The sequence below is a fragment of the Lolium perenne genome, chromosome 1 (genome assembly GCF_019359855.2).
Source record: "Lolium perenne isolate Kyuss_39 chromosome 1, Kyuss_2.0, whole genome shotgun sequence".
Lineage (NCBI taxonomy): Eukaryota > Viridiplantae > Streptophyta > Magnoliopsida > Poales > Poaceae > Lolium > Lolium perenne.
In genome coordinates, this window is record NC_067244.2 from 40,785,344 (window position 1) to 40,798,056 (window position 12,713).

At 45.5% G+C, this 12,713-nt stretch overlaps 1 protein-coding gene across 1 annotated transcript; it reads left to right on the forward strand.

Moving 5' to 3' along the window:
* The first annotated feature begins 317 nt into the window (after nt 1-317).
* Nucleotides 318-1,149, forward strand: LOC127347501 (uncharacterized). The gene is made up of 2 exons (XM_051373683.2): nt 318-532; nt 698-1,149. The coding sequence occupies exons 1-2, from the start codon at nt 482-484 to the stop codon at nt 938-940; spliced, it is 294 nt and encodes a 97-aa protein (XP_051229643.1). The 5' UTR covers nt 318-481; the 3' UTR covers nt 941-1,149.
* The last annotated feature ends 11,564 nt before the right edge of the window (nt 1,150-12,713 follow it).

Here is a 12,713-nt window from a genome sequence, read left to right on the forward strand (position 1 = left end):
CACCACCCAACTCAAGAAAGAAGGGGCCGTCCAATGTACGCGTCCAATGAAAACCTCACGATTCAGGAAGGAACCAAGCTTTTTTTTTTTGATTAAAAAAAAAAAAAAAAAAAGCTGGCCCTTTGCCAAGTCGCCAAGTCTTGTTTTGCCAGCCGCATCGGCAAAGCTGGCTTTTCGCGTCGGCGGCGTGCTGGTCTAGAATCAGAATTTTCTTCGGCATGTGAAAAGTAGCGGATCGCCATCCTGGAATCGTGCCAGCCCAGCCAACCACATGCGCGTCTCCGCCTGATTAGAAAACTCTCCCCCCACTTTCAAACCCTACCCACCGTCAACCAGAACGCGCCGCCTACCCCCTCTTTCCAGCTCCTCGGTATAAAACCCCGCCGGCTTCGCCCAACAAGCAATCTTTGCGTTCTTTGCTAGTTCTCCCATCGCAGATCGCCGGACCCTGCCGTGTAGGAAGACACACACCGATCAAGCAATGGCGGCGGCTGCGTCCAGCGCCTGGAAGACAAGGTGGCTCCGGCCCGAGGTAATTAACCATACATCCTGCTTCTCTCTCTCGGATTGTTTCTCATCGACCTAGATCTAGTCATCCTTAATTTGTACATATACAGCACTCAGGAGATCGATGCAAAAAAATATGATGTGCTTTCCGTTGTTTTTAATTAATCATCTCCCCTCGGTTCGTATGTAGGCCTACCCGATCTTCGCCGCCACCGGCGTCGCCGTCGGGATCTGCGTCATGCAGCTCGTGCGTAACATCACCACCAACCCTGAAGTCAGGGTCACCAAGGAGAACAGGGCGGCCGGGATCCTCGACAACCACGACGAGGGCCGCCGCTACTCCCGCCACCCCTTCAGGAGGTTCATCGACGGCAAGTCTTCCGAGATCATGCCCGCCATCAACAACTTCTTCACCGACCCGTCAAAGTCGTAGATCGACGACTACATCTTCGATCTCAAGGAATGGAATTCTTTCACACCAAGTTTCCTTTCTTGAACCAAATTAATGCCCATTATTTTTCCCAGAATTCAAGTATCATTATTAGCCATGATTGTCTTGGCTGTACACTATTAATCTTTTTGATCATATACAAAAAGCATTGATCGGAATAATCTGCAAGGATTCTGCGCCTTTCTCGTTTACTCGGTGTTGAGTCGGCTCTAAATCTACTTATAATCATGGATTGAATTGTGTGCTTTCGCCTGGGACTTGAACTGTGTGCTGTTATTTTCGCACTTGGTTCCATTCTGCACTTTCCGGTACCTCTTTGAGGAAGAGGTGGCGATTCATTTGGCTGTCTTGTCATACAATACTTTGTATTGATCGATTTGAAATGGATCTGCTACATTAATTAAAAGTTGGCCACGACTTCTATTCTTTTATCATTTTGAGACGAGACAGTTTCTTACATGAGGCAGTTTCAAACGTGAAGCAAGAAACACAAGGCAACAGCTGTAAACAATTCACAATGCAACTTTTGTACTCCAGTAGAGAAAGAAAAACACTAGCCTCGAGGGAGAAAAAAAACGGTGGAAAGTGTGAGCTATAAATGCCAGTAGAGAAGGTGTGTCTACAATATAGCTTCTTCAGAACTACTAACTTAAAAAAAAAGATTTGAAACTGGGTTAGCCCCCCTTTCCATTCTATATAGACCTTTCGTGTGTTACAGAGGTAGGTGGAGAACCATTTGGACGCGCATTTTTTTTTCTTATAAAAAAGGGTTAATGTCATATATTATCTGAAATCAGCTCTTACAAGAAAAAGAAATAAGACACAATTATGTTCTCTAAAGTATCCAAGAATTTCTGCTTCGAAATGTAATTCTGTTCTAAGCAACTCAGTCTAAACTACAACTTTTAAACAACTGTAGTCCGGAATACGGGCCACTCCATTTGGCTACAAAAACTTAAAAGAATCGTAAGATGTGTGCGTCCCGACGTGCCTCGTCGGGTAGGGTTCTTCTCATTATATATGGGTACAATTACAAGAGTCCTATACGTATACGGTACGTATACAGTTTGTCTATTCTAACAAAATTGTCATACTCTGCCAAATTGGCACAATGTTCTTGATAAAAAAAAACAATGGCATCACTCGCAATAAATCAGCTAGGATGACACCGCATGCACCAGCGGTTAGCTAGGTCTCTTGGCCGTGTAAACAGTTTAGTTGAGAACTACTAAGGTTTTTCCCTCCGATTTCTCACTCGCCGTTACTACAAAGAAACGAGGTGGAGGCACACTGACCTAGGAGAAATCCAAAGGAAGGTGGTAGGGCGTCTAAGTAAGCACCCAATCGAACATGGATGCGGTGCGTCGCATGCGCGAGAAGCAACTGGTCGGTGTCTAAGCACCCGATCGACCATCGAGGCGGTGTGTGGCAGTCGCGAGAAGCAACGGGTCTTGCTACTGGCGCCTCACTAACTCGTACGGTTCATTTTAGGCTTTCCAGTCCGCAGTACATCTGGGCCTGTAAAACAAGCTATTGTTTACTCTCTCTCTTTTTTCCCCGAAGAGTAAGGCTGGCAATCGGGTCGGGTTTGACCGGGTCGACCTCTCCCAGACCCATGCCCATTTAACATACGGGCGAGGTCCGTGCCCACGACCCTGCCCATGGGTCTAAGCGCATACCCATGCCCACACCCATCGGGTCACCCGACCCAATCGGGTACCCATCGGGTCTGTAGACAACCCATCAAATAGCACCATCACTTCAGGAGCTAGTGAGGCACCGTGCTAGTGAAAGGCGTGGAAGCCATGTCGTATTTTACATGGGAGGGGACGGTAGGAACTAAGAACTAGCTTTGGCACAAAATAAACTTAATAGACGTTTAAGTCTAGTGTCTTGCTACCTAGCAACCAAGTGTTTGCTTTTGTGTGTGGTATCAAGTGTATTTACATCAAATAAAGACTAATCGGGCGACCCATCGGGTTACCCACGGGCACAAACTTATGCCCATGCTCTACCCATAGCTAATCGGGTTACCCATGGGCATGACCAATGGGCGAAATAGTCGATCCATACCCTACCCATTCGGGTCGGGTGCCCATGGGCGCCCGGACCCATGGGCAAGATTGCCGGCTTGACCGAAGAGCAATTATTGCTTACAAAAAAATAGTTTGAAAGAGAAAGGAAAATAAATAATGCGATTCTATGAATTTTCAATCACAAGTGTGAAATACTTTTTTTCTTAAAACTTGTATAGAACAATAATGGGCTAGAACATGCGAAACAGTTATTGCTAACGAAATGTCAGATTGAGAAAAAAAATACATGAAGCTATTATTATAAAAGAAATCATCACATGTTTGAAATAATATAGGAAAAAATGGGCTAGAACATGCAAAACAATTATTGCTAACGAAATGTCAGATTGAGAAAAAAAATACATGAAGCTATTATTATAAAAAAAAATTCATCACATGTTTGAAATAATATAGGAAAAAAACGCTAGAAGGAGGGCTCGAAGAAACGAGGTGGAGGCACACTGACCTAGGAGAAATCCAAAGGAAGGTGGTAGGGCATCTAAGTAAGCACCCAATCGAACATGGATGCGGTGCGGCGCAGGCGCGAGAAGCAACTGGTCGGTGTCTAAGCACCCGATCGACCATCGAGGCGGTGTGTGGCAGTCGCGAGAAGCAACGGGTCTTGCTACTGGCGCCTCACTAACTCGTACGGTTCATTTTAGGCTTTCCAGTCCGCAGTACATCTGGGCCTGTAAAACAAGCTATTGTTTACTCTCTCTTTTTTGTCCCGAAGAGTAATTATTGCTTACAAAAAAATAGTTTGAAAGAGAAAGGAAAATAAATAATGCGATTCTATGAATTTTCAATCACAAGTGTGAAATACTTTTTTTCTTAAAACTTGTATAGAACAACTAGTACAAATGCCCGTGCGTTGCCACGGGTTCTCAAATTTTATTTCCCAATGCACATATATAATTTGTAAAATTCAAAACAAATTCCGATATCATAATGTACTATAACATAATACTATAGAGCATCTACGTGGTTCCAAATTCTAGATCTTCTTGTTACTCTTCCGCGGCGAGTCCCACGCCTGCGTTCTGGGCCGTCATAACCGTCAACAACCTCTTTTCTTTTAGATGTATTATTGTCTCACAAATATAGATGTTGCAAACACAAGTACAAGGAATACTACTTTTCTAATTAATCCAAAAAAATACTTTGATATTCATAAATATCTAGAGACAACCCTAGATCGTAGCCTTCTGTCAAACATACAAAAGGGGCTCATCACTCTCCTAACACTTTGTTTCCAGAAACCCAAGGAACATGAACGATGTAAGCCAACCGCCTCCTTGCTCTCTCGATATCACCGACTTTACCGAGCTCCACCCCTCTCTCGAGAAGCCCCGAGCGGAGACCGGTCGCTCCCCTGCCTCTCCATCACCGATGCAAGGACCACTGCAATTCCGCGTTCGACGGCCTTCAGATACATCTAATAGGCCTGTGGCCATCCTCCATCCGAGACAATGGATCTGTTACTCGCTCCCGCCTCTATCCAGTATTTCACCAGGACCTAAAGAAGAATATGCAAAAATTAGTAGACACAACAAAGTGAATTGTATCTAGACTACTGTAAAGTTTAGAGTAGAGCTTGATGATTAAATAATGGTAACAAAAGATTTTGCATCGTGAACTGAACATCTGAACTTGTTTAAGAGTGGAGAGACCAGGTATTAACTTATAAATGACATAAAAATTGCAAGAATAGTGGGCTCTAGTAGGGTTACAATTCCACTGTATGAGCAATTCTTAACATAAGAATATATTTTACACATGGTTAGCCACTACAAGATCGACTATCCGTTTCATGGTGAAATAACATGTGTACTGCGGGTGCCTTTCAATACAAAATGGTTGAAAATTTCTAACAAACTATACATATTTGGCATTGAGAATGATAGGCGAAGCCTAATCTAGAAGAAAGCGGCACAGTAGAAAGGCATCCTTGTCATGATAATTTAACATGCTCAACCATATGAAGGAATCAACGCAAGCAAGGAAAATATCAGAGCTGATTTAAATAAAAAAAGTATGGCTCATATATATATATCTCTGCTTTAAACTATAAAAAGGTGGCAGGAAAACATTATCAAATGTATATTTTCCCCTAAGGCAAAAAAAACCCCATAAATAGTGAAGGGAAAAAGATTTATCTTCATGCACAAGAAAAGGCATGTGTAATTTAAGGATATCAAAAGGTAAATAATTTCAGAGGTTTCATCAAACTGCCAAGCAATTTTCACATTTTTAGAAAGGCAAACATCCGGAAGAAGATAAATGTTTTCTCCTGGAAGGTGGCCACACAATCTCTGGGAGTTCAGACTAACCTCTATAAGCGTAATATCACTGAAGATCCAATATGCACTTTATGTGGTAGTTCTCCGCAATGATTTTATTCAAAAGGATGTGAATCAATTTGGGAAACCTACCTTGCATATTAGCTCTTCCAGGGTGCTTCTGTAATAAGAGATCCATAAACAATTTAATGGTCCATGCAATCTGCAGTATTCTTGTTTAGAAGCAAGGTTCACATAAACAACCATGCCATGGGAACTATAGTAATACTCAAAAAGGTTGTGTAAAATACTGAGGTTAGCTGATTGGATTTGTTTGCAAATTCCAAATATGATTGAGACTTCGGATAAAGATACCATTCTGACATTCTAACTGTCTTGCTATATATTATTGCAGGCACTATTTGATTGAACTACACTAACCATATCACATATAAGTTATATCACGGTACGTAGAAAGTATTTATATCTGTAAGCTATGAAACAAGTTTTGTGCTAAATATTGTTCGGGTAATGCATTGGAAAGGAAATGGTAGCACCAAGTGAATTAAGTATCTAGCTTAGAAGCATATTCAGATATTTAGATAAAATAATGAAGCTATTCACAGGAGTAAGTTGTACATCATTGTCTATCTAAGGTCACTTTAAACAACCATATAACAGGCTCTATGATTCAGCTTAGAAGTCAGACACGAAATCCTGATATGAGTTCTTCAGATGTGAACACTAACATGCAAGACATACTTACATGTGCTGCATATCCTAGGAAGTTGTTGACCTCTAATGATCCTAGTGACTTCAGCTCTCATGCTTGTTTTATGTGAAAAGCTTTTTTTTTGAGAAAACGCAAAGGACCTTTGCGTTTCATTTCATTGAAAAGGTAGAATATGATTTACAACCTCCTAGGAGGCGAGATACAACGAGGTGTAGGCTAACTTAGTGCACATCCCAGGTGGATGGCAAGACTACTCTAAGCCCTTTTGCGCCTGCTCTAGCCCACAGGTTGGCCTCGTCCTTGATCATGGAGACAAGGGTTTGGACAGAGGGCTGGCTTCCTTGGAAGATGCAGTCATTGCGGTGTTTCCAAAGCATCCAGGGGGTGAGTAGCGCTGCAGAGGCGAGTCCCTTGCGCATCAGCTTGGGGGTTTGCTGTTTGGCTTGCACCCACCAATCCATGAGGGTGTCCTCGCCATTGGGTGCTCTTGCTGTCATCCTGAGCCAGGCGAGAACTTCATGCCAGGTGGTTTTGGCGAAAGGGCACTCTAGCATGAGGTGGTGCATGGTTTCTGGCGCCTGGTCACATAGAGGGCAGCGTGTGTGGTGTTGCAAGCCGTGTCTTGCAAGGCGGTCCGCTGTCCAGCACCTATCCAGGTTGGCGAGCCAATGGAAGAATTTCACGCGCGGCGGTGCCCAAGTCTTCCAAATCAGCTTCCAAGAGTGGCAAGCTACCGATCCATGGAAGGTTGCCAGATATGCGGAACGGGCAGAGTAGCTTCCATCGTTAGTCCACCTCCAAATAAGCTGGTCCGGCTCGTCAGAAAGAGCGGTGCTCTGAATGTTCAGCCATAGCTGTAGATATTGCCCAATCTCGGTGATGCCAAGGACACCCTGAATGTCTCTAGCCCAGCTGTTGCCGTTTAGGCCAGCAGCGACGGTGGTGGTCTTGCGTCGTCGCTTGGGGACGCAGCTGTATAACTGAGGCGCCAGCTCGCGGACCGCTTTACCTTGGATCCAGCGATCCTCCCAAAAGAGGGCTTTGCTGCCATTCCCGACCTCCATGTAGGTCGAGGCAAAGAAGAGGGCCTGTTCGTCGAGCGAGAACTGTAAGTCTAGACCACTCCAAGCCCTGCTACTGTCCGTCCTGGTGTACCAGAGCCACCTTAGGCGAAGTGCCAAGCCAGCCCGTTCAAGATCTTGGACTCCCAAGCCTCCGAGGGAGATAGGGCGGCATACGCGGTTCCAATTAACATGGCAATGCCCTCCGTTGACTTCTGCACGTCCAGCCCACATGAAGCCTCTCTGAATTTTGGCGATCTGTTTGAGGGACTTCTTTGGTGGTGCATAGACCAAGAGCTGGTGTAGGGGGATGGCACCAAGAACTGCCTTAACAAAGACGAGGCGGCCGGCTTTGTTCATGAGTTTGGCCTTCCAAGCCGGCAGCTGCCCCGCGATGCGATCGACGACAGGTTGGAGTTGTGCAGCAGTTGGCCTTCTGATTGTAAGGGGAATGCCAAGGTATTTGATAGGCAGGTCGACGATCGGGCAGCCGAGCTATGCAATGATGGGTGCAGCAGTCTCGCTGTCGCACCGGATCAAAGTGGCCGAGCTTTTTGTATAGTTGACCCGTAGACCTGATGCGATGCTGAACACCCGTAGGATCCCTTTGATGGCCTCTACATCACTGGGAGTTAGATGGCAGAAAATCATCACGTCGTCGGCGTAGAGGGAGATGGCCGGGATTACCCTTGAGTGGTGCAGCTGCTGTAGGACTCCCAGGTTGGTGGCGCGTGTAATCAAACGTCCAAGCACATCCACGGCGAGCACAAATAACTGCGGAGACAGGGGGTCGCCTTGGCGCAGCCCACGCCTATGCCAGATTGGAGGTCCAGGCTCGCCGTTGATGAGGACTCGGGTGCTAGCTGAGGAAAGCAGGATGGCGATCCATTCCAGGAACCTCTGGCCGAACCCATATTGGCGAAGGACCTCAAACAGAAATGGCCAAGATATGGAATTGAACGCCTTGGCCAGGTCAAGTTTCAGCAGAACCCTCGGTTTGCCCAACTGGTGGAGAAGTCTCGCGGTTTGCTTGACCAAGACAAAATTGTCGTGGAGGCTTCTCCCGGCGATGAAAGCATTCTGGCTTCGGCTCACCATGTCAGTTAGCTTTGGGGCGAGCCGCAGGGAGAGCACCTTAGCGAATAACTTGGCCACCAAGTGAATGAGGCTAATGGGGCGGTAGTCTCCCAGTTGGCTTGCGTCCGCGTGCTTCGGCAGCAGTGTGAGCAGCGCCTGGTTGAGGCAGGCGAAGCCACGACCACGCATCTCGTAGAGCTGCTGGAAAGCATCCACCAGGTCTTGTTTGACCGTGCTCCAGCATGCACGAACAAACTCAGCGGTGAACCCATCGGGTCCAGGCGCTTTCCGCGCCGGTAGCCTCTTGACGGCGCCCCAGATCTCGTCGGCGCTGAATGGCCCGTCCAGGTCCTGCAGGTCACATGGCTGTATGAGCTGCGAGAGGTCCAGGGTGTGCTCGCGCTCGACGGCAGTGCCAAGCAGCGCGTCAAAGTGGGAGAAGGCAGCCTCCGCCATATCAGCGTGGTCCGTCAGCACGCGGTCACCGTTGGTCAGGCTAAAGATCCGGTTTTTTTGCCGCCTATAAGTGCATTGCCTGTGGAAGAAGGAGGTATTCGCATCTCCATCTTTGAGATTGGCGATGCGGGCTCTTTGCCGAGCGATGGTGCGCTCAAGGGATGCCAAACCAAGGTAGGTTAGCTTTAGTTGCTTGCGGAACCATGCTTCCTGGGGTGTTAGGAGCCTATCCTCCTGGGCCTTGTCGAATCTCGAGATGAGCTCGCGGGAGATGGCCATCTTGTCCCTTACGCTGCCAACGGAACGGGCACTCCAGCTCGTAAGCTTCCGTGCCGTGGCCTGCATGCGCAACAGGATGCGGCGGAAAGGGTCGGCGTCGTGCACAGAGTTCCAGGCCTCCGTGACCGTTTCGTGGAATCCGTCCAACCGTAGCCAGTACTCTTCAAAGTTGAACCGCTGGTGTGCTGCAGGCATGGGAGAGCAATCGAGCAGAAGAGGGCTGTGATCCGAAACGACAGACGCCAAGCAACGCAGATGACACTCGCCATGGGCTTCTTCCCAGTCTGTCGTGCATAGGACGCGATCGAGGTGCACCAGCGTGGGAGGCGATTGCTCATTAGACCACATGTACCGTCGCCCGATGAGGTAAACCTCCTTCAAAGCCAGATCATTGAGAAGGCGCCGAAACTTTCCCATCATCCGGCGATTTAGGTTGCCATTATTCTTGTCTTCCTCGCGGTATATGAGGTTGAAGTCCCCGCAAATCATCCATGGACCGGCGCAGTCCGCACGGATGTCGCGTAGCTCCTGGAGAAAGGCAAGTTTGTCCAAGTCGTCCTGGGGCCCATAAACTACCGAGAGCCACCACGGTGTGCCAGCGGCGGTGGAGACCTTCGCAGTGATGGTGTTGGTGGTAAAGTTGGGGTCCGTGATAGTCACGGCCCTGCTCTTCCAAGCCAGAAGGATGCATCCACGAGTGCCGATCGCGGGCAAGTAGGTATAATCATCAAATTCTGATCCTAGAATATCAAGAATGTCAGGAGTACGGATCAAGTTCAGTTTGGTTTCCTGGAAGCAGATGATAGATGCGCCAGTGGTGTCTATCAACGACCGGATGGCTAAGCGGCGCGTGCGCGCATTGAGACCCCGCACGTTCCATACAACAATCTTAAGGCCGTGATCCATGTACAGAGAGATCGACGGAGGGGAGCTGAGGCGCTCGGCTAGACCCCACGGGTCGCGGCAACTCTTCAGACTATGTGAAAAGCTTGTACGTATTTGATAAACAGAGTAGGTATTACTAATACTTAAGTATATATGCACTGTTAAAATACAAGGTTTTAGAAACCTGTATGAAATCATGCAAGGCTCCAATAAACTATTACTTAAGTATATATGCACTGTTAAAATACACATACTACTAATCAAGTTGATGGCTGCAACTCTTCAGACTATAAACATAGGCAAGAAAGTATTCATGGTCATATAACCATAAATATGTAGAAAAATTAAAATGGTTTTACGAGTCTGCTGGCACACACTAAAAGCTCTTTATAGTTACTAAACAAAATGAAGATATCCATTGCCACATAACTCTATAAGATACCTGTAAGGCAAATGATCCGGCCTTCACTTGTCTATGGAAAGAAACACTGATTGTGGCATCTCCAGACTCCAGGCGTGTCACTCAAGTATAGCTCTGTCAATAACTGAAGAGTTTTCATCCTCTAAATATAGGACATAAATGTAATGTCCTAAATAGTAAGAATCTGCACTCCTAACCAAGAAATCTGGAACAAAAAAGATACATGATTATATGTTGATGCACATAATCTCAACTTCGGAATCTTCAGGTAGTGACTTAGTTCACAAAGATCAAAGAGGTGAGACTATTGCCATGAGATGCTGAATGAAGTGTGCAACACATATCAGAGACTTTCATACTTTCTAGCTGCTGAATAAACTGTGCAGCACAGATCCGACTTTCATATTTTGTGAATGAATCAAGTAATTGAAAATGCAATACATGCACTTCAGTTTACAGTGCAATAAAATGGAGATATTGTATGTGAGGGCTAAAATGCGCAGTTCAGGTACGCAAGAATATAAGTCACAGAGTGAGTTGGTACTCTGTAATCAAATCATTTTTCTACAAAAAGAAAACGTCATTTACAAGTGAAATAAGTATACTTGCAGAGTAGATGACTGAATGTTGTTCCAGAAAAAACAAGTATCTCATGGCCAAATACTTTTAAAGCCAACACTCGACATGTATTCTGTCACATCAAGAAAAAAGAAGCAGTTTCGACAATACTAAATCTGTGTCCTATCTAAACACTGAAGTTCATAATTATTAGTAATTGGCATCTCACATCTGATATGATTTAGTGGATCAACCATGACTGGGCGCAAGCTTGTTGGAACCAAAATATAAAAAGTAGCTTAACACATGACCTGAGAAGCAAAAAAGGAAGACTTAACACATGACCTCCAGAAGGATACAAAATTTATAATACATCAACAGTTGGGTGTGTGTTGCAAGCAGCTTCAATCTACAAAAGATAAATGAATAGATAAGTTTTTCACGCATGAAAGTTGTTCTAGCAATATGTTTGTGATCTAAATACAAAATTACCTTTCATATAACCAACATATAATGTAGCAGTGCTATTGACCGTAAACATATATCCCACTGAAACATTATCTAACACCAGTTGAGCATCCTTAGTAGTCCATATGGCCAACTGTGATCTTTGAAACTCCAAAAAAATCTAGATGGAACATTGGCAAATGAGAAAATGTATCCGCCATTCGCAAAGACGAATTTCAGTTTAACAAATAAATACAGACGTTTCTTGTTATAGTAAATCTAGTTATTTTAGGACAACGAAATTGGTTTAGATTTTTTTTTCTAGGAATAATAGATGCATTAGAAGTGAATAGAACTGCAATGCAATATTCATTGGCGTGAACTACTGCATCCACAATTCAGAAAAGGCATATTAATTCAGCTATTACACCCATGTACACATACATCTATGTGTAAATGATTGGTCCTAACTGGTACTCCTTCTATTGTCATTCAATCCAAGTCAAGACAAGGCTACACTGGCCTAGATAGTAAATAATGAGAATCTAATAATCAACAGATAGCGGCATATAATCAATACCTCATATTGTTTCCTTGAGGCGAGTGATTCCACCCACTTTGTTATGGGCAGCTCCATGTTCCCAAAGGAAATATCCACATCAATCTTGCCTGCACGAAACAACTTGCATGATGGTTCTTGGGACAATAAAAGATAACAGGGAACAACACCATAGCGCTGGAAGCAATTAGCCATTGAAGTATTAAAAGAATATATCTTATCACCACACGAGAAAAATTAGTGGCATAGCACAACAAGAAGCACACACCTTCGATTGCGAGGTCAGCTTCTTTATCGCAGCAGCTTGCTTCGTATAACACCTGCTAGCATTTTGAAGCCCCGTGAGACAAAGAAAAATACATGGTTGTGTCAAACATAAACTTCATCATGATGCTGATGACATAGTAGTCCATAGCTTCACATAGTAGTCCATAGCTTCACATGATTACTGTCCTTTGTCTCCCTTACGATGCTGATGACAATGACGAAGCTGCACTCTGCAGCATATTGTTCAAACATAAACTTCATCAATCAACTGCCGATCAATAAATAATACTCCAGGTTCAAGGAATAACGAAAGCCATAAAAAGGGAAATTAACGTCTTGAAAATAAGATCGGAAAAGAAGGTGGCACCTCCAAATTGGAGCCCAAGCAGTAAATTCATAGTATTGAGCCGGCTGCCAAGGCTCTCACCAGGGCCACCACCACAGAGCCATCTCCATCTCCACAACCGTCCCTCTGCCCATGTCGATAGCCTCAATCGCGGAGCGACGTTGCCGACTCGCCCCCTCCTCTACTCACCTTGAGGAGGTCGGCGCGGGATGGGTGATCCATGAAGGAGAGATGGTGGGCAGGGGGCACGGCGACGGAGGGCGACCGCGTGCGGTACGCCGGCGAAGGCCGGCAACACACTGGCCAAGCGCG

What these genes read in the sequence shown, in the direction of transcription:
- LOC127347501 (XM_051373683.2), top strand. Translation starts at nt 482, where the DNA reads ATGGCGGCGGCTGCGTCCAGCGCCTGGAAGACAAGGTGGCTCCGGCCC. An exon ending in CAAGGTGGCTCCGGCCCGAG is followed by an intron (nt 533 to 697) that starts GTAATTAACCAT and finishes GTTCGTATGTAG; the next exon opens with GCCTACCCGATCTTCGCCGC.